Consider the following 20,073-nt stretch of genomic DNA (forward strand, 5'->3'; position numbering starts at 1 on the left):
CAAGACTCTAATCGTTCGTAGTAGAGGTCTTCACGGGTCCACTTGGATCCGAAAACCTGAGGTCCGACCCGAGACCCGAGCGGGTTCGGGTCCAAAACTCCGACGAGTGTCTCGGACACGGGTCGGGTTCGGTATTAGTGGCCTCGGGTCTCGGGTAATTTAAAATAAATATGCCTTTTCCAAATGGACCCGAGAAGACCCGAAATCTTTTAAACTATGTTGGACATTTAAGAAAATTGCAGTATTTAAAACAACTCTATGACACCGTTCTCTCACTTTTTCTAAGTGAGAGAGCGAATCCGCAAATGGGCTATAAGCATAAGCACGGTTGCCTCCGCATTTATTTAGTCAGTTGCTCGCTCCACATAAACCAACCCCTCCCTTTGCCAAGAAGAACTAGTGCGCCATCATGTGGATGGATGTTTGACTAAATGCAAGTATTTGAATTGTCGTTTAGCCAGGCCTGTCAATCAATTTTAAAAATACGCGACACTGTCAGAAAAGCATGGAGGCGATAACAGAAATTGTGAAAAATGTCAGGGAAAACGAATGGTGGTTCTAATCATCGTATGGACCGGTAAATAACATTATGCCAAATTTTATAGGACGTAATGGGTTACAGTGATGTGTGATTGACATTTTAGCACTTCAGCGCGCTTACACTTGCGCGTCTATGTTAAGTGCATTTTTGAGAAACGCAGGGCTGCAGGCTGTGCACAATGTAAATGCCGTTTACGTTCGGGTCCAGTCGGGTTCTAAAGGAAATGGCGTCAGGTCGGGTCAGACTCGGGTATAGTTTTATCGGGTCTGTCTCGGGTCGGGTTTTTCTTAAAAAAATAAAATAATAATTTATGCACGTCGGGTTCGGGTAAGTAGTGATTCGGGTCGATTCGGGTCGGGTACAGTTTTTAGGACCCGAGAAGACCTCTAGTTCGTAGTGCTGGACAGGGCCTTTCGAACGAGCCCACCCCCGAGGTCAAACTCGCCCGGCTCCCCGAGTTATAGCCGTTCGAAATCGGGGGTCCCAGCGAACGGCGATCCGGTAGGGGGCATCCCCGAGGCCCGCCACTCTAGCGTTCGGGCAAGGGTTCCCCTGGGACCTCCTCCCCCGAATTTGAGCTCTCTGGGTCTTTGCGTTCCAAATTTTGCAGCGCGCCCGATGGAACTATGGAACTTATATGGTTCTTTTCAGCTCGACTAGATGGTCCCAACGAGCTCGGTGCTCGCCGAATCCGTCTAGTATTCGCCGAGATATTTGCGTAATAGACGGTATTGTCTATGAGTTCGAGCACGAGCGCTCTTGTAAAATTTGGTTGCAATCTGAAACATCACCACTAGAGGCCGCTAAAAGTTACATAGAGCACCTTTAAATCTCTGTTTCAGTCACTGATTTTAGCCCTCCAAAACCATTTGGATCAAAACCAAAAGTAGCTATTTTGGCCGGGAATATTCGGTAGCCGAAATTACGGTGAATTCCTACTACAGTCCAAACCATTTGATACTCAGTAATGCTGAGCCTGCTTGAGTAATGCTTTTTTTGTTGTTGCTTTTCTCAGTTTGCTCAATGGGGGGCGCTGTTCTGTGGGCTGAGCCTGTGTAATCAGCACACACTGGTCTTGTATGTTGTCATCATAATTCCCTGGGCCCTCCTGCACCTCTACACTCATAATGTAAGTATTGATAATCACTCAGCGGTACAGGGTTCAAAGCCTAATTTGTCAGCTTTTCACAGTAAGGTAAATAAATGAATAGTGCGATTTAAAAACCTTTTATATTTGGTGATATCATTCCCTCATGCCGCGTCATGTAATAAATATAACAGGTCTAGAGAGATGTACATTAAGGGATGGTTTTATGCTAGAATTTTGAAAGCCATAAAAAAAGGGAAAAAATGACAGTATATAAACAAATTACTATGTATTTTAAATCAATTTATATAACCAAAAGAATACTTTGTGGTGTTTAGTTTGGTATTAGTGTCTATTTGAATAGTTAAAAACTATGAGATTAGTATTCATAACTGAAGATCTTAAGGCATTGGTACTTAAGCCGTAGAGGAAATTGTTCCCAGATGAGTGGTGTATTGTCCAAGTGTTATGTCCATGCTGTTTTGTATGCAAATTTGAACATTTGGCATTTAAAAGAATCTATCCATTACAAGTGACATGTATTTCCCACAGGGTTTGTCCTTTATCGGTCTGGTGTCTTTGGGGATGTGTTTCCTGGCTGGCTTTGTGCCCTACATCTACCTGCCCATTTCCTCCTACCTCAACAGAGCTCGCTGGAGCTGGGGAGACCAGACGTCTCTCCACGGCCTCCTCACACACCTGCTCCGAGCTGAATATGGCACCTTCAGCCTGGTACACACAGATTCATTAGTCTTTTATCATTTAAAGCAACACTAAGCAAGAATTTTTACCTTAAAATAATATTTTCTAAATCGTTTCAGTGGTTCATCAAGTTGTGACATGGTGAAATGCACTTATGCCAGCACTTTGCGGTCCTTTATCTGATATATCCACGCTATGTAAGATTGCCAGATCGGGTCGCGTTTCTGTAGACCGAATGAGACATAAGAAAACTACAAATTTGACGGCACGCGTTACAATTGTCGATAGGTGGAGCGTACTCGACAGTAGACTACAACTACACTTCATAAAATCATGCATCATACTCTACCTTGTCTGTGGCCATTGTTGATTCCATAGCCGGTGGTGGATAAACAGAGAGCATGTGTTAAATTATTTACGACAGCAGTAATGGACAATTCCGCTTCCAACCTGTAGGGCGACCGCAGAGGAAAAGTTGCTTGGTGTTGCTTTAAAAACCATTAAATACAGTATATGTACTTGGATATGAGGTTTTCATGCTGTTTATTTTGTGAAACTAATGCACCACATGTGGATTTCTTTGGCTTCAGGCAAAAACAGATGAAAATTTGAGCCTCCAAAATATGTTACGGTGAGTGTAACAAAATTGATTTGATGAATGATTTTATTTTAATTTTCAGAAGGAAATATAAGAATGAGAATTATGTAGTGACCAATAAACAAAACATATCTCAGTATAAAAATAAATGCAACAACAGCAACACAAAAGATCACTATGCAAGTACTACAATGATACAGTTGTTACCATTTAGGGGCCATTTACACAACACCATTTTCGACTAAAAACGGTACAATTTTCTATGGATTTAGGCCGTTTCATTTACATGACAACAGCGTTTTGGGGGCTTGAAAACGTAAACTTTTGAAAACGTGAATTAATCATTAGTTAAGCATTAGTAAACAGTTAATTCATCATTTATAAAGCATTAATAGACATTAATAAGCAGTTTATAAATACAGCTATAAATGCTTTATTCTTGATTTAAAAGCATATCTATAATGTGTTTAATAATTGTATTTTCATACTTTATTAATGATCAATTTATCATTTCTATATGAAGTATTGCATTATTTACAAACCAGTTATTTAGGAGTTGTCAGTGGTTCATAAGATCACTTAGAATTCATGTAGTTATAAAGCATTTAGTAGTGGTCAGTTAACTGTTTTTGTGAGCTCATCTAAAGTGAGGACTAGTTATGCCTTGTAAAGCATTTACAAAGGAGATTTTAAGGCTTGTAAATAATGCTATACTTCATTTAGAAATGATAAATTGATCATTATTAAAGTATGAAAATACAACTATTAAACACATTATATATATGCTTATAAATCAAGAATAAAGCATTTATAGCTGTATTTATAAACTGCTTATTAATGTCTATTAATGCTTTATAAATTATTAATTAACTGTTTAATGCTTAACTAAGGATTAATAGTGTGCAGTTATTATAAAGTGTTACCAAAACGTTTCGTTTTTAGTACATTATCATGTAAATGTTGCAGGATTGTTGATTATATCCCTTGATACTGTAACTGCAATTATTAATTGTAATTTAATACTAAAATATTACTATAATTTTATATTAAAATACTCATTTTGTGCAAGGCAACAGCTCACCATATTCTGTAGCACTTTATTTTACAGTCTTGTTCCCCAAGATACTATGTATTTATTATAGTAATTACAATAACTGGGTATTAACTAGGTTCTAACCCTGAACCTCCCCCTAAGCCTAACTTCAACCCATGTGGTGACCATATTTAACTTTTTTTTTAGCAAGTACACAATAAAATTAACTATGTGCATGTACTGTAAAATAAATTTCAAACCCCTATTCTTTATTTAACTACACAATTTATGTAACTAAACAATCTGAACTTATTTTATACATCAGTAATGTTGGAATTGAATGTTGTAATCAATACATTTCACAATTAGTTCATCTTGACTGTTGATTAATTGTGCAATCAAAATGAGATTTTCAAATGTAATATCTTAATTTATACAATTTATTACCATACCTTTTTCATGATCAACCAAGAAAAAATGTGTTCTGAGTTATATTAAGTGTTAGCTTTAATGAAGACTAATGACTCTGTTAATAGTTAGTTCTTGTAGATCCGCCTTCCCTCTAAAACGGCAAAGCTGAACCTGCTAGGAATAACAAATCTGTTGTGTTGCACTGGCTTTGAAATGATCAGTGAAGTTCACAGCGCTTCTGATGACGCTAGTGTAAGACATCATGCGAGGCTCGGGTCGTCTCCTCAGCCCACCCTCATCAAACGTTTGGGTGTCCCCAGAGAGACAGCTTAGCTTATGTCCCGCTAGTACCAATCAGCCGTTTCCCATCACCCCCCACAGCTGCCACATAGCATGATGGACAGGTGAGAACGAGAGAGGGGAACACAACAAGCATGTCACAGCATAAACCTGCCATAAGGAGCTCAAACACTCTCTCTCTCTCACACACACACTCACGCTTTCACACGACGCCTAAATAAGCTGTCAGAGAGAGATGGGTATTAAGGCACAGGCAGGGCACTATCTCTTTCAGCAGGGAAATTGGCCATTGACTGGGTTTGGGATACATATAGAAGTGAAGGCTGTCACAAAACTGCACTTAATGTTGAAAAACACTTCCAGACACTCTCACTCACTCACAGCACTTTGAGTTTGAGTCTTTGTCCATCACAAAGACATAGTGGGTGTATTGATAAGTGTGTCTCTTGTGTCTCAGGGCTCAGTGGAATCACTGTGTGAATGATCTGTCTTCCCCAGTTCTAGCGCTGACAGTTCTAGGCATTTTGCTGTCTTCCCGGAGCAGGTAAGACTTCACTGAATGAGATCTGACCATCAGTTTAATGCCTTATGCCATTGAAGTGAAGAAAAACCACACAGTCTGATTGTGAAGTTTAGTTCATGTGGAGAGACTGCTGTAAATGTAAGCACTATGGCTGTGTGCAGCTTTCAAAGCGTCGCTTTGGTTTTTTGAGCGGTCAAACATTTCCGCTTCTGGCTCAACCAATGGCAGAACTACCCATTTGTTGGAAACCTGTTTGAATTGATCTTTTTTGCAACTCCATGTGGTGCTGCTAGTGGCACAGATGCTCAACAAGAAGTTTGGGGTTGGTTACATTTTTAAATGTTTTTGAAACAAATGTCTTATGCTCATGAAAGCTGCATTTATTTGACCAATAATACAGTAAAAACAGTAATAACGTAAAGTATTACTACAATTTAAAATAATTGTATTATATTTGAATAAATTTTTTTTAATTTATTTTTGCCATTTTTGCCTTTTTTTAGATTATAGATAATGACATTAATTTTTTATTTATTTTTATTTATTTTAAATACATACCATTATAAATGTCTTCACTGTCCTTTTTGATCAATGTAATGCATCCTTGCTGAATAAAAGTATTAATTCCTTAAAAAACTTACTGACCCCAAAATTTTGAAAGTGTATATTGTACAATGGCTAATTCTGGTCCAGTAATCGGATTGGAGAAGAGGTGTTGAAAGTTTTTGTTACATACAAAAAAATTATTAAATTATTATTCTGACATTAATTTAATTTTACTATTTTGACTAGATTTAGTTCTTTCATTAAAGGGATAGTTCACCCAAAAATTAAAATTCTGTCATTAATTACCCCCCCTCATGTCGTTTCAAACCTGTAAGACTTTCGTTCATCTTCGGAACAGAAATTAAGATCTTTTTGATGGAATCTGAGAGATTTCTATCCCTCCATTGACAGCTACATAAAAAGTTAATAAAAAGATTGTAAAACTAATCCATATGTATTGAGCGGTTTTGTCCAAATTTTCTGAAGAGACTCGATAACTTTATACGATGAACAGATTAAATTTAGGCTTTTATTCACATATTATTCATCAACTCATACTTCAGATATTGTAGCGACAGAGTGGTAGTTGCGTAGCTGTCAATGGAGGGACAGAAATCTCTCAGATTTAATTTAAAACATCTTCATTTGTGTTCCGAAAATGAGCAAAAGTCTTGCGGGTTTAAAACGACATGAGGGTGAGTAATTAATGACAATTTTTTTTTATTTTTGGGTGAGCTATCCATTTAAACATGCCGGCATGGCTAAAAGCAACAAATTAGCTAACCATAAATGTTCATTACTAGATATTATCTTCTTGTTTATAGATATGAATGAAAGCAATATCAATATCACATTCATTCTGATATTCAGTAAAAAAGCAATTATGTTCATCTGATATTTTCTTAAAGGGATAGGTCACCCCAAAATGAAAATTCTTTCATCATTTACTCACCCTCATGTTGTTTCAAACCTGTATGAATTTCTTTCTTCTGTTGAACACACAAAAGCAGATATTTTGAAGAATGTCAGTAACCAAACATTTGAAACATTTTCAATGTACATTTTTTTCCTACTGTGGAAGTCAATGGGGTCCTTTAACTGTATGGTTACCCATGTTCTTCAAAACATCTTCTTTTGTGTTCAACAGAATAAACAACTTCAGGGCGAGTAAATATTTACATAATTTTTTATTTTTGGGTGAACTATACCTTTAAAGCTCACAGGCAACTGACTAATATACATACCAATAGTTTTGCCTGTCATATTGTACATCAAATGTAGTTTCAATGTATTCATATAAGTCGAAATATATATTTTTTTACTGTATGTGGCCCCAGATTGCGCTGTGTTTTTGTCTGGTTGATTGTCACCATGGTGAGCATCTACTCTGTGTTCTTTGCCTGGAGAGCAAACCTGAACATTGAGAAGCCTCTTCTACTGGGAGTGGTGAGTTAAAGTTTAAGACACAGTTCTAACAATGTCTTCTATAATGTAAGATATTTCACTTCAATGTGTGTATGTAGGTGGAGCGCTTCTGGCTGCAGGCTGATGCTGGGGTGTGTGTTCTGGCTGGTCTGGGTCTGAGCTGGGCTGTGTGTTGGCTGGACGGCCGTCTGAGTCGGGGAACGGTGTGGAACACAGGAGCCTGGATACTCACGGCAGGCCTCATCACACACATGATCCGCTTAAACCACAGGTGAACCGTTCACACACAGTCACTAACTGTACACAGGGTGCCAGTGGACGCTATAAATCTATTCAGACGTCTTTTATTTACCTTTCCAAATTAAAGGTCGCAAAAATTCCTTGAAATGGAGATCTTTTTTATTTATTGGAAAGACGAGACATTTCTATTAAGGTAGCTTCACACATGCTGGCTAGATGGCTAGAGAATTTTTTTCATACTGATTTGTTGAACAGCACAACAGTAAGAGATTTCATGTGTGAAAGTGTTAAGACGAGAAGGTTTCTGATAATTCGCTTTTGTCCTCATTTAAATGTATTCTCAGAAAGTCCCCATGTGGCCTTTTACATTTTGTGTATGTCTAGGTAATTATGGCTAGGCATCTATAATGTTGTGATAGATTTCTTTCAACTTTCAATCCATCAACAAATCCTGAAAAAAAGGGTTTCCACAAAAATATTAAGCAGCACAACTGTTTTGAACATTGATAATAATAATAATAATATGTTTCTTGCACAGCAAAATCAGCATATTAGAATGATTTCTGAAGGATCATGTGACTGAAGACTGGAGTTATGATGCTGAAAATTCAGCTTTGATCACAGGAATAAATTACATTTTAAAATATATTAAAACACAAAACAGTTTTTTTAAATTGTAATAATATTTTACAATATTACACTTTTTACTGTATTTTTGGTCAAATAAATGCTGCCTTTGTGAGCTTGAGAGACAGTTATGATACTGAATATTATCAAAAGGCTAAAATATAAGGTCAAATATTTTGTATAATTGTGTCATTGACAACCGTAGGTTTCCTACATAGAGATATTTAATGTATAATTTCTCGTATTGTCACCTGCCATTAGCCCTGGCTTACTTATAATATTTATGTCCATTCCATCTATTAAATTCAACCATGATTTCTCCCCATAATCAGTGCAGAAAATAAAAAAGCATAAATATCCATTTTTGTAATCGTAGATCTGGAAAGTCCAAACAAATGGAGATATCATGTATTATTTATTTGCTGTCTGAATACTGATTATTTTGCAGTGGGCCTATCAATGTGCAGTACTGTATTATTTTGCAACATCACAGACTCATTGAACCTTCGAACGTTTGAGTTTTTTGTATATTTGTGGTCGATCATCCAGACCATGGCAGTCACTCTCTGAATTCCTCATTTCCTCCATGCTTCAACACACATCAGAGCAAAAGCTCTCTTGCACTCTTCTGCAGCTTTGACTCTATGCTTGATTAGCCGTCCTGGCCACGCTAGTCATGCAGATTAAAGCAGCTGAGTTCTGTGCTTGATTAGACATCCTAGCCACGGCAGTCATGTAGATTAGAGCGGTGAGGTTTGGTACATCGCTGACACAAACTGGCGCTTTGATCAATGTTGAGACTGACGCTCTTGTCAGCGCTCATCACACCTGTCCAAGACTGATTACAGCCGAGAGATGTTCCAGCTCATCACTGCTCACAGAGAAACACAGGAACTGACTCCAGAACAGCTGGAAGAAAGAGAATGTCATGGATGCTTACACTTTTGTGCAAACTCTTCAGAGTAAACACCACTGCTGATGTGGTTGAAGTATTTGTGAATAATGTGCATGTACTTTTACACACTCAGCTCGCAAACATTTGTATCACTTTCAGCTCGCAAATTTCCTAAAGGTTCTACAATAAACTTTTTTTTACTAAAGACTTTAGCAAACAGGCATTATTAGCCAAAATTGGGATTTCGGAGGTTCAATAATTACTCAAATCTGCTGGTGACTCCCGTGCACTATGACACAACTCCACAATCACACATAAAAGAGCAACAATTACTTATGTTATCCCTTTTGTTTACCTTATACACACATTTTCTATGAAGAATAAACAAATTAAAAGTCCAGGTATGTTTTCCCCCTAAATGAATTCTTAAAAGAACAGTATTTAATCATATTTATAAATGTGCAACAATGTATAAAAAAATAAATAAAGAAAAGGGGGTTGCTAGGTGGTATTTTTAGATATTAATATTTTGTAGATATTTAATATATAATTACATTTTCTTTAGTTTGCAATAACAATATAAAAGGCAATTGTTTAATTTATAAAGCAATATGTAATTTTGTTGTCTTTGTTGTCAATATTTCATTAAAATGTGTTATGTAAAGCAATTCATATTTATATAATATTAATACATATATATTTTTTCTCACACAGTATAAATATGTTTTCATACATGAAAATATTTAGCTTTATATTGTAGGAAGAGCCTCTCTTAAGAGGATCATATTTGGGGCAATATAATTTATATTCTATTATAGTTTTTATTCATATTTGAATCGGCTTTTTAAAAATATTATTTTATATATTATTTTCTTTTTTGTTTAATTTTTTGTAATTTTATTATGCGTTTGTCATTTTTATTTTTTAAATATCACTACTTAGCAAAATTTTTTTTTTTTTATTTCCATTTATTTTAGTTTTACATTTTTGCACCGTTTTTCTTGCAAATATTTTTCTTGCAAATTTAATCTTTTTCAATTAGCAAAAAAAAAATTAATAGTAATTTTATTTTTAAAATTATTTTTTTTATTAATTTTATTTTTTAAATAATATTTTTCGTTTTTAGGTAGTGATAATAACTCTTATTCGGGGTCCTTGGCATCAAAAAAACCTCTGCTGTATATAGATAATTATACATTATACAAAATGCTGTCTTCACGCAATTTAACCCCTGACTGCCACTCAAGCAACACTGAACATAGTGTTTTCATGCTACATTTTATACTAGGTATTTTTAAAGTGTTTTTTTTCTGTCTCTGTGTGTGTGGACAGAGAGTGTGATCAGAGCGGTAATGACGTCGTGGACAGGTTTGCTCGTGAGGTTGTGATGTCATTTCCGGAGGGCTCGTTGGTTCTGACTCGTGGTGATCTCCCGGGAAACACGCTTCGCTACCTCCACTACTGCCAGGGTCTCCGGCCCGACCTCAGCCTTGTTGACCAGGAGGTCTGTAATCCAGCTCATTTATTTCAGCCATATATATATACTACTCTATCACTGTTTTTCAATTGTAAACTTGTACAAACTGTCATTACATTATGCAGATGATGACGTATAGCTGGTATGTGGCAAAACTCCAGAAGCACTTGCCCGGAGTCACGTTTCCTGGCCGCTGGTGGGATCCGGTCAACGCCACAGAAAAGGAAACTTTCAGCATTGAGGAGTTTCTCAAGCACAATATGCAGTAAGATTAACACACATTGGTCTATGTTCACATTCTCAATGTATATCCACTGTTTTTCTCATTTAAATAGTAATTTGTGTATATTTTTACTATTTGCTGAAAGCACTAGAGTTTAGCAAACCAATTACACATCTTCCACTAGCCCTTATATCACACTGGAAGAGCAAAGCAAATGCACAATCTGTTCTGCCTCCCTCCACCAGACGGCAGTATTTCCTTGGTAAAGCTCCCGGCCTCTGTGAGGGGGGCAATAAACACTACTATCATTTCCCTGGGAAGCAGAACAGAGAGAATAAGGAATAAATACTTGAGAAAAACAAGCAGCAACCGGCTTGTTTTGTTAAGAGAGACAGTCTTATGTTCCTGCCAGGTGTATCCCATGATTCAAGATCTGCAATGGCTCTAACAAAACACACAGGATTAAAAGCTTTTGCTCAGTTTCCCAGTCTAAATACTTCAATTTTTATAAAATGACATGTAATAGTACCTGTTTCTATAGTATCTTTTTCATCTATTTGAATATTTTTTTATTTTGTTCCATCTTGGCTGGATTATGCAGAGAATGAAAGTATAGACTTTTATTTTACCAATTTATTTTAGTTTTCTTAGAGTGCTATTAAACATGTTGCTCGGTAACAAACCGCAGCCAAACACTCGGTTACACTTTATTTTAATATACATTTAAGTACTGAGTAATATTAATGAACTCTGTCTACCTACTATAGGGTTAGGATTAGGTTTTGGTTTAGGGTTAGTTGCATGTAATTATGCATAATTTATAGTTATTTCTATAGTAACTACATATAATGTGTATTTTACAAGGACACTGTAAAATACAGTATTACCAAACACTCTATAGCAGCTATTTTTAATAATAAGTTAATTGTTAACATTATAACAACAACAAACAATTGTTACTGTTGATTATGTACCACATAAAGAGATCTTTGGTTTATGTACCTTTAATAATGTATATATAATGCAACTTAATTTGAGATTTGAATGTACATTAACTATAGATCAGTAGGTCATTTTTTGAATGTACAGCATTATATAATATAATAACATGTGTTGTTATAGTTTTACTAATGAACATTATTACGAAGTTTTACCCACTCATTAAAAACTCTCCACTCAGAGCGATGTCGTGTTGTTGTGACTGATGGTCAGTTTTTGCTCTGGGTTTGTCTACAGCAGGCCTGTGTTTGTGTGTATCGGTCTAACTGAGGGTGACCCCAGCTGGGAGAGGAGTTTCTCTCGTTGGCCCTGGGGCGTCTGTGAGCAGTTGGTACCTGTCAAGACCCCTTTTGACCCTGAAAAATGGGCCCAAAAAACACTTGACCTTTACAACTGGAGCCAGTCACATGACAGGTAGCACGTCATTTTTGTTTGTTGTTAACTGGGGAATGACTTTATGACCTTGTAGGCCATAATATGTTCGGTTAATATGTAGATTGAAATGTTTCCAGTTGAAATGAACACTAGATGCCGTAAAATGCCAACAAATTTGATTCAGTTTCAAACTAATTATGATTAAAGGAGCAGATTATTGATAAATTAAGAGTTAAATTTGTACAGTTCCTTGCACAATACCATGTCATGACATCAAAACACTTTTTAAAAAGTGCATGATTTGTAAACTAATACATTTTGCATCACATAACCAGCTCCATATATGGCTTTTCTGATGAGTAAACTTGCTCAGTAGCTCACATGATACAGCATTAACCGTTCAGCACCACTCACCGGGCATTTCATTTCCGAACTGCCATGATACGTACAACAACCAACGTAATAAAACAGTCAGAGGAAATTGAACAAGCTGTTTAGTGCCAGACATTTCACATTGAAAGTGCCGTAAAACATGCTACAAGCCTCGCAATGTCATTTGGCCAAAATGTACCCACAGACACTTTGTTTCATAACACTAGGGTGTTTAAAAAAAACGTCATCTGCAATGGAGAAAAAAATGATATGGCTTATAGCAGCTCTTGCGAAATTTACTTTGAGCGTCGTATTCTAGGTTTAGCAGAAATGTAGGCAGAGTCACGTGTTTCCAGCCTGGCTTGATAATATATACCATGATACTAAATAATTACTTTTTTCATGTACCATAGCATTCACATGATGCATAAGGTTGATACTTCCATGGTGCATGTCCAAAAAACATGGCTATTAGTACTTTTTGGTACTTATAAAGTACATGCTTCAGTTGTTTTTAACCATATACTATGAGATAAAAACGTTATGATAATGGAGAGAATAACTACTACGTATATAGTTCCCTACATAGGCAAGATGGTCAATTAAACATTTTGTCAAACTATTTGGTTTGGCTCAGCTAAGCTCCGATTTTGTAAAAAAAAAAAAAATCTGAGGTTGATAAAAATTCAGCTCCAAAACTTTGAATACATTTTTCTTAACTCCAATGTCAGCTCAGCTTGTTGCCTTTTTGGGGCAGTATACTTTAGAGAACTGGTATAGCCTGTGGCTAGAGTTGCTTAGGTTATGGGTTCGATTCCAAGGGTACACACATACCGATAAAATGAAGCATGTGCCCAATGAATTAATGCATATGTAAATAAATGTTTGAAATGATACTAGTCAATTTACCGTCAGGTTCATCACTAGTCTGAGCATCATTAGCAGGTGCGCCCCAGCATTATTCTGACCCCTCATGCATCTCCATTGAAGTGTTTTCGGTCCTCGCCGATATTAAAGTGTACTTAAACACTGCTCTGACTCCATGCTGTGCAGACAGCCTTCGTTTCCAGCTTCAAAGTCGTTATTAGTCCGCTGACCCCACCCTAATGACTTTCTAAACTGCGGCGTGTCAATATCTGTGTATAAAGTGAAATTAGTTCTAGTCTCCAGCACTGAGGCTCTCTGCAGCCGGCTGGTATTCAGCAAGTTAATCGGGGTTGAATGGTGTGACATTACTCTCCTCTCACCCACTACAAGCGTGTCCATCCCTGCCTGCCAGCCAAATATTAGCGGGGAAGTCACACGCTAAAATATTCCTTTGAAGGAGAGGCCGCACGTTTATGAGCGATGTAGTGGAAAGGAAGAAATGCAGAAATATATGGGTCGTTCACCAGAGAGACAGAGAGAGAGAGCTTCCAAAGACAGGCGAGGTTGAAGATCAGCTGTTGTATGGTTTGAAGATATGCAGAATATGATTCGCTGGATTATTGGCTGGTTTTAAACTTGTATTTCACGTCTGTACTCGACAAGACTGCTTTGATGCCATCTGAATACACATAAAAAGTAATAATGCTTACAAAATGATTTCTTTCTTTACACTTCATCAACTTGTTATTTTCTGAAAGTATCACATAGAGGAAGCTTGGACGTAATATCCAGAAGATTAACTAAGGGTGTGTTCACACTTGTAGTTTGGTTCGCTTGGTTCAGACCAAAAAAAAACCCAACAACATTTAGTTCTGGTCCGCCATTTTTAACACCAAACCTAAATGCATATGGATATGTTCACAACCTGACTGGTCGGTTTTTATTATGTATATTTCTTACCGAACATCCAAAACATTGCTGTGTGCTGGGCTAAATGCCGCACCAGAGTTGGTTTGGAAGCGGACCGAGACCCATCTTTTCGCTTATTTGGTGGGTTCGGATTGCAGCGTTCACACTTATTCAAATGAACCGCACTAACAGAGCAATCGCACCAGGGTTCGTTTTAATCGAACCAAACATGCCAAGTGTGAACACACCCTAAATAGCAAATTAAATGATATAACATAGATTTTGTTTTATTCCACCCTATCAGCTTCCACCCTGGCTCCTGGGAGAGAGTTGCCAATGAGGAGATGTGGCAGGCCAGGTAATACTGCCCTCATCACTGTCAGCTTCATTGTTCGGTCTTGTGTATTAGTGACACAAGACCCTCATATATATAGCTACATGTTTATACTTAGGTGCTTTTACTTTTTAGGATGAAGACAGCCTTCTTCCTATTTGACCTGGCTGAGAACATGGAAAGAGAACAGCAGGCGCGTCTCTATGAGCTATCTTACTATGTGAGTAGGAAATTACATCATACATTTTTGGAATTACAGTGCTTGCAAAACAGCACTATATTAATGTTTCAGTATATTCAACTTTTTCTTCTTAAAGTCGGCATGAAATGAAATCCTTATTACCCTTATCCTTTTCTAAATGCATGTCATAGGTCTCATTGTGAACAATTTTCTTTTTCTTTTTTTGACCTTGTAATGTTTAATCAAAATGTCATAACTGGACCTTCCAGTGAAAATGACAGACTTCGCTCTGGCGACGTATGTAGGACTTCTCCAATTTTTTTAAATTCAGTTAAACCCTGTCTTCACGGTGTGGTGTTGGAGGAAGACAAGGCAAGCAGGCAGAAGGTCCGATATAAACTTATTTACTAAATATACTTCAGGATAAATACAGACAGGCAGGTTACACACACAATAACATAATCAAGAACCGACAAGGACTGACTGAACTGAAGGGAACTAAATACAGAGACTGATGAACTGAAGACAGGTGACACAGATGATGATAATTAACTAACACAGGTGAGACAACTGAAGACAAACGAGGAGTGGGAAAACTGAACAAGAAAGACATGTGACAGATCAAAACAAAACAACACAACAGGACAGATGAACATAACTGTGACACCTGCAAGCTTAAGTTCATCTTCCTCTATTTTTGATAGCCCCATTTCTCAAAATCCAATCACCAACCGATACATAAAACCAAGCAACAAATGTTTTCTTCTTTGATATTCTGTTTTATATGCATGCTTGTTTCTGCCACTAAATAAAAAATAAAAAAGGTAATTTACTTATCTCACAATTCTGACTTTTTTCCCCGCAATTGCGAGTTTATGTCCTGCAATTCTTACTTCTTTTCTCAGAATTGTGAGTTATCAAATCAAATTCTGAGGGAAAATATATCACACAATTCTGACTTTATAACTCTCGCAATCGTTTATATCACGCAATTCTGTGAAAAAAAGTCAGAGTTTCGAGATGAAAAGTTACAATTGTGATATAAAATATTCACAATTACCTTTTTATGTTTTTTTATTCTGTGGAGGAAACAAGCTTCCATAGTTTTATTTGGGTGTACATCGCAATTTGAAAGAAAAATCTGTCGCTACTTGCATTTTTTTATGACTTTAACAGATTTTTGTAATTAAATTTAGTTTGGTTTAATTTTTTTTTGTTTTATTGTTGTTGATAATTTCAGTTAGGTGTGCATTTAATTTTAAATAAACATTTTAATAAGAACTTTAAGTTTGAAGATTGAAAGTCTCCATTTGGCATACTTTGATTGAATGTTCACTATCCAAAATTCACCCAATAGAAATGTGCATGTTGAATTTTTCCATGTTTTAATGTCTAAAAACGATGCACACTGAGCATCATTACAGCAGCAAAGCGGCACTAATGCAGCATTATACACAGAATCAAAACCTAAAACCCAAGCTTACCTAAAACCTTTAACACTTTTCTTTTGCTACTACTGTACCTTGCAAGCTCTGCTATTACCTTCAGGAAATGAACATGTAGTTTGTCAGCATGATGTGTCACGTGAGATTATTTGTAGACTAAATGCAGTTTTTGAAATCATGACAGTTGGTGATAAAATGTTTTCTATAATTAATGTTAACTGTTGACTCAATGTTGTATTTAAAAAATCTTTTAAGTCTTATGCAAATAACCTTTTAAATCGTATACAAACATATTATAAATTTGTATAAAACTTAAAAGGTTTTAAAAATACAACATTGAGTCAGCAGTTAACATAAATTATAGACGACATTGTCTTTAAGTTAAATTAATTGAAATCTTTTTTAAAAATGTTTTATTAACAGCTGTATTGTCAAATAGTGGATGCCCAGGTAGACTACCCAGCGAATTGGGATAAGAACCTGGCTCTTGCCGCAGAACGTCTTCTCCAATCAGGGGGCAGAGGTTACGGGCTGGATTCCCTCCTAAGTCGCAGCATCCGCCACTTCAGCCGTTACCTTCAGAGAGAACCCACCGATCCCCAGAGCGAAGCCATCCGCTCCATCATCACACACCTCATGAAAGAGCGGGACAAAGTCAGAGACAGACGGAAGGGTTGACACAGGAAGAGACAGAAATTGTCTGAAACACTGAAAACCCCTACGACACATAGGTGTAGATAGCACAAGAAGGTAAGAGGGAGGGTTATAAATATAAAGAGCCATAAAGAGAAAATACATAGACCATGTTTAATGTGTATTTTACAAACACTGAGATTCATCTCACAGTAAAATGCTAAAATGGTCCAATATGTCAGAGTTTTATACTAAGATCTTTTATATTGTAGGGTATGAGCTACTTATCCATAACTGCATCATAGTAACATTCATTTAGTTTAATTTTATTAACAATATGATTTATTGGTCAGTTTTACAAAAATCAGGGATTAGGGAATATTTCATTGTTATTGTTAACCTTAGCCAATTTCTGTCCTACATGAGGAGAATTTCCTCAGTGAATGTAAGGGACTCAAACTTCTGAACTGAATCTGAAGTGGAACTCTAATAGAATTTGCTATATTTGTGTGTGTGTGTGTCTGTTTTGTAATAAAATTTCACACTTTCAATATGTTAATATCCATTGAGTTTATGATCAAAGGTGTGCTGAACCTCATCCCACCTCTATCAATCTTTCCCTCTCTTCTCTTTTTGAATAATTATTCTTTGCCCCGTGCTGTCAGGCATGTCTCTCTCTCACTTTAGGATCACAAAGGTTTGAGATTGAGATTGAGGGGAGGGGGGCACAACCATAAGAGATTAAGAATGACCCATTAATCTGGCACAGATTTGAAAATGCAGCATCCTTTTCCCTGTCTCTTTTTTTCTGCTCTGTCTACCCCATCATTTTCCACAACAATTCTCTAATTCTCTTTAGTGCAGAGGTCTTCAACAGTCCCCTAGGGAGTCCGCCAACTATTATTTGATTCAAAACGATTATTAAACTCTACATTCTGATTGCGTTTTTGTTTACTTTGTAAGATAAACAAATGTGATTCTGTGTTGTCGGCACTTGATGACCAGTGTAGAAGACGAAACCTTTATAGAAACAATGTTATACGTTATTAAGGGGACAATCAGCTGGTTTTGTATTCTTGAAGAATGGTTTCATCCTGAGTTGAGGATTGTCAGCTACACTTTATCACAATATATATAACATTTCCCTTTCTCATGTACATTCATCTCTTCCTCCACTGAGCTGCTTTCTCTCAGTCCCTCCCCGTCCCTGTTTTTTTGCCTCTCTCTCATCTGAGGGATTGTGTGAACCCATGGAATCGCCGTGACCGTGGATGCAGGCAGGGAGCCACAGCAACACTGGAATGTGGGGTGCCTGAGCAGATAAGAGCTGAGAACCCAGCCAGGGAGAGGGAGCAAAGACAAGCAAGCGAGAAGTAATAAGTACATAGGATGGTGTACATGGCACGATAGGACAGAGTTAGACAGGCGAATGGACACTGACAAGACAGAAATGAAATCGCAGCACAGGGACTTGGAGACAAAAGAGGGAAGGTAAGAGAGAGGCCCACGAATGGTAAACTCTGAGAAGGAGCCAAAGAGAGCAGTGCAGTTGCACACACACACACATAACACGGGAAGCCAGCCTTATTCCTCTTTGCATTTCATTTACATCCCTGGCTGTATCGACCAATCGGATTGGGAGCAAAGCCTGAGGCTTAGGAGGGGAATAAAAAGACAAAAATGCCTTCGCTGCTCTCATCCCTCTCTGATAATACCCCGTCTGTTTCTCCTTTCTCCTCCGCACCCGGAGAGAAGTAGATACTGTCCGAAATGCCATAGCAGAAGCGACACCTCCGCTCCCTGTGCTTTGCCGATAGACCCCGCCAGCAGCGGGCCTGAAAAGGGGGCTTTAGCTGCGGGGCCAATCTCCTCTACTTCCTCCTGCTGAGGGAGTGAAAGGAAGGGATGGAGGACAGAGGAGGAGGATGGAGACACAATATGTGGAATTGGCTATAATGCATGTGTCACATTTCAGACTGGAGGAAAGGAAACTTGTCCAGTGTGGCAGATCGCTCTCTGTTTAGACACGCTTTTCTTGTGTCTGTAACCAAAGGCCTCTGTCTTCCTGCCCAGTCAGTCAATGACTGTGTATGAATTTGTGTATGAAGGTACCTGGGGTAGCAGGGTTTCTCCAGTTCTGCTCCAGTTGAGCCACCTTTCTGCAGGGTTTAGCTCCAACCTGCTCTAAAACTAAAATCTGCCTGGAAATTTCTACAAATCCTGAAGACATTGATTTGTCAGTTTAGATGTGGGGTTGGAGGAAGGTGGCCGTTCAGGTGCAGGACTGGACATCCCTCTCCTAAGGTAACTCGACCAAAGATCTCAGAAACTGTACTGAATCTCTTTCTGTTAGAAGAAAACCCACTGTTTTTAGAGGAGAACTGGCCCCGACTGAGCCTGGGTTTCTCCCAAGGTTTTTTTTTTCTCCATTGGGTCATCTGATGGAGTTTTAGGACACCATCGGGTCACTTGATGGAGTTTTTCGGTTCCTTGCCACTGTTGCCTTTGGCTTGCTCAGTTGGTGATATTCAAATTAAATGACCCATCATACCACTGATCTGCTCTACCAAACTTGGATGTCTTTTTCCAGTAATAAACAAACACTGTTAAGTTGTTTTGATTGATACTGTGAAGCAGCTTTGATACAATCTGTATTGTGAAAAGCGCTATATAAATACCGTATATTTGACTTGACTTGACTGTTCGAGATGCTGCCTGGCCCTTATCTTCTCACTGCGCTCCAATATAACCCTCCTGTTTTTGACCCTACAAACAATCCCCAAAGACCTGTCATCTGCCTCACTATCATCCCTCTTCCTAAAGTCTGCCTTCTCCATATCCTCATATCTTTCTTCATTAAACCTCTGAACAATGGAACGAGATATGAGAGGGATTAGGCTGAGGCAGAGATTTGTCTCCATTTCTCTGGATTGATTCTTGAACCTGTGTTTAATCCCTGGCCTTGGACCCACATAGCTGTGGTTGACTGTCTGGGGTGGGCTGTTGGAAGCTGGTTGAGGGGGAAGAGATGAAAACTATGGGCTGCTGTACTGGGGGTGACACTGAGCAGCTCATGTCTGTGTTGTTCCCGGTGTCTTTGGAAAGCCCTGATAGGAATGAGGCCATGGAGGAGCCATTGAATGAATAGATGAATTGTATCCACCGTCTAGAGTGCTTCTAGACAGTAGGTTGAGTCCCTTTGATGATTTCAGTGTAGGCAATGTGTGTACTGTATGTGAGTGTGTTTGAAAGCCCCTGAACACTTAATCTTATTCTAAACATGTAGACTTTGGTCATTTTAAGGAGTGACAACTGCGTTCAACCAATTTA

At 37.7% G+C, this 20,073-nt stretch overlaps 1 protein-coding gene across 3 annotated transcripts in view; it reads left to right on the plus strand.

Annotated features, from left to right (window-relative positions):
• tmem260 (transmembrane protein 260) overlaps positions 1-16,825 on the plus strand; it is a 42,615-nt gene extending 25,790 nt beyond the window's left edge. For 2 of the 3 annotated variants that reach the window (XM_056245471.1, XM_056245472.1), the window contains 12 exons: positions 1,557-1,670; positions 2,181-2,360; positions 2,921-2,961; positions 5,130-5,216; positions 7,079-7,187; positions 7,265-7,437; positions 10,261-10,432; positions 10,531-10,670; positions 11,865-12,041; positions 14,455-14,508; positions 14,620-14,704; positions 16,534-16,825. In XM_056245471.1, the coding sequence (XP_056101446.1) occupies positions 1,557-1,670; positions 2,181-2,360; positions 2,921-2,961; positions 5,130-5,216; positions 7,079-7,187; positions 7,265-7,437; positions 10,261-10,432; positions 10,531-10,670; positions 11,865-12,041; positions 14,455-14,508; positions 14,620-14,704; positions 16,534-16,788 (1,587 nt within the window). In that variant the 3' untranslated portion in view covers positions 16,789-16,825. The remainder of the gene's footprint in view (positions 1-1,556; positions 1,671-2,180; positions 2,361-2,920; positions 2,962-5,129; positions 5,217-7,078; positions 7,188-7,264; positions 7,438-10,260; positions 10,433-10,530; positions 10,671-11,864; positions 12,042-14,454; positions 14,509-14,619; positions 14,705-16,533) is intronic. The other variant, XM_056245473.1, reaches the window with a different exon arrangement.
• The last annotated feature ends 3,248 nt before the right edge of the window (positions 16,826-20,073 follow it).

Source organism: Rhinichthys klamathensis, unplaced genomic scaffold, assembly GCF_029890125.1.
Source record: "Rhinichthys klamathensis goyatoka isolate OS25496 unplaced genomic scaffold, OSU_Roscu_1.1 h1tg000032l_1, whole genome shotgun sequence".
Taxonomy (NCBI): domain Eukaryota; kingdom Metazoa; phylum Chordata; class Actinopteri; order Cypriniformes; family Leuciscidae; genus Rhinichthys; species Rhinichthys klamathensis.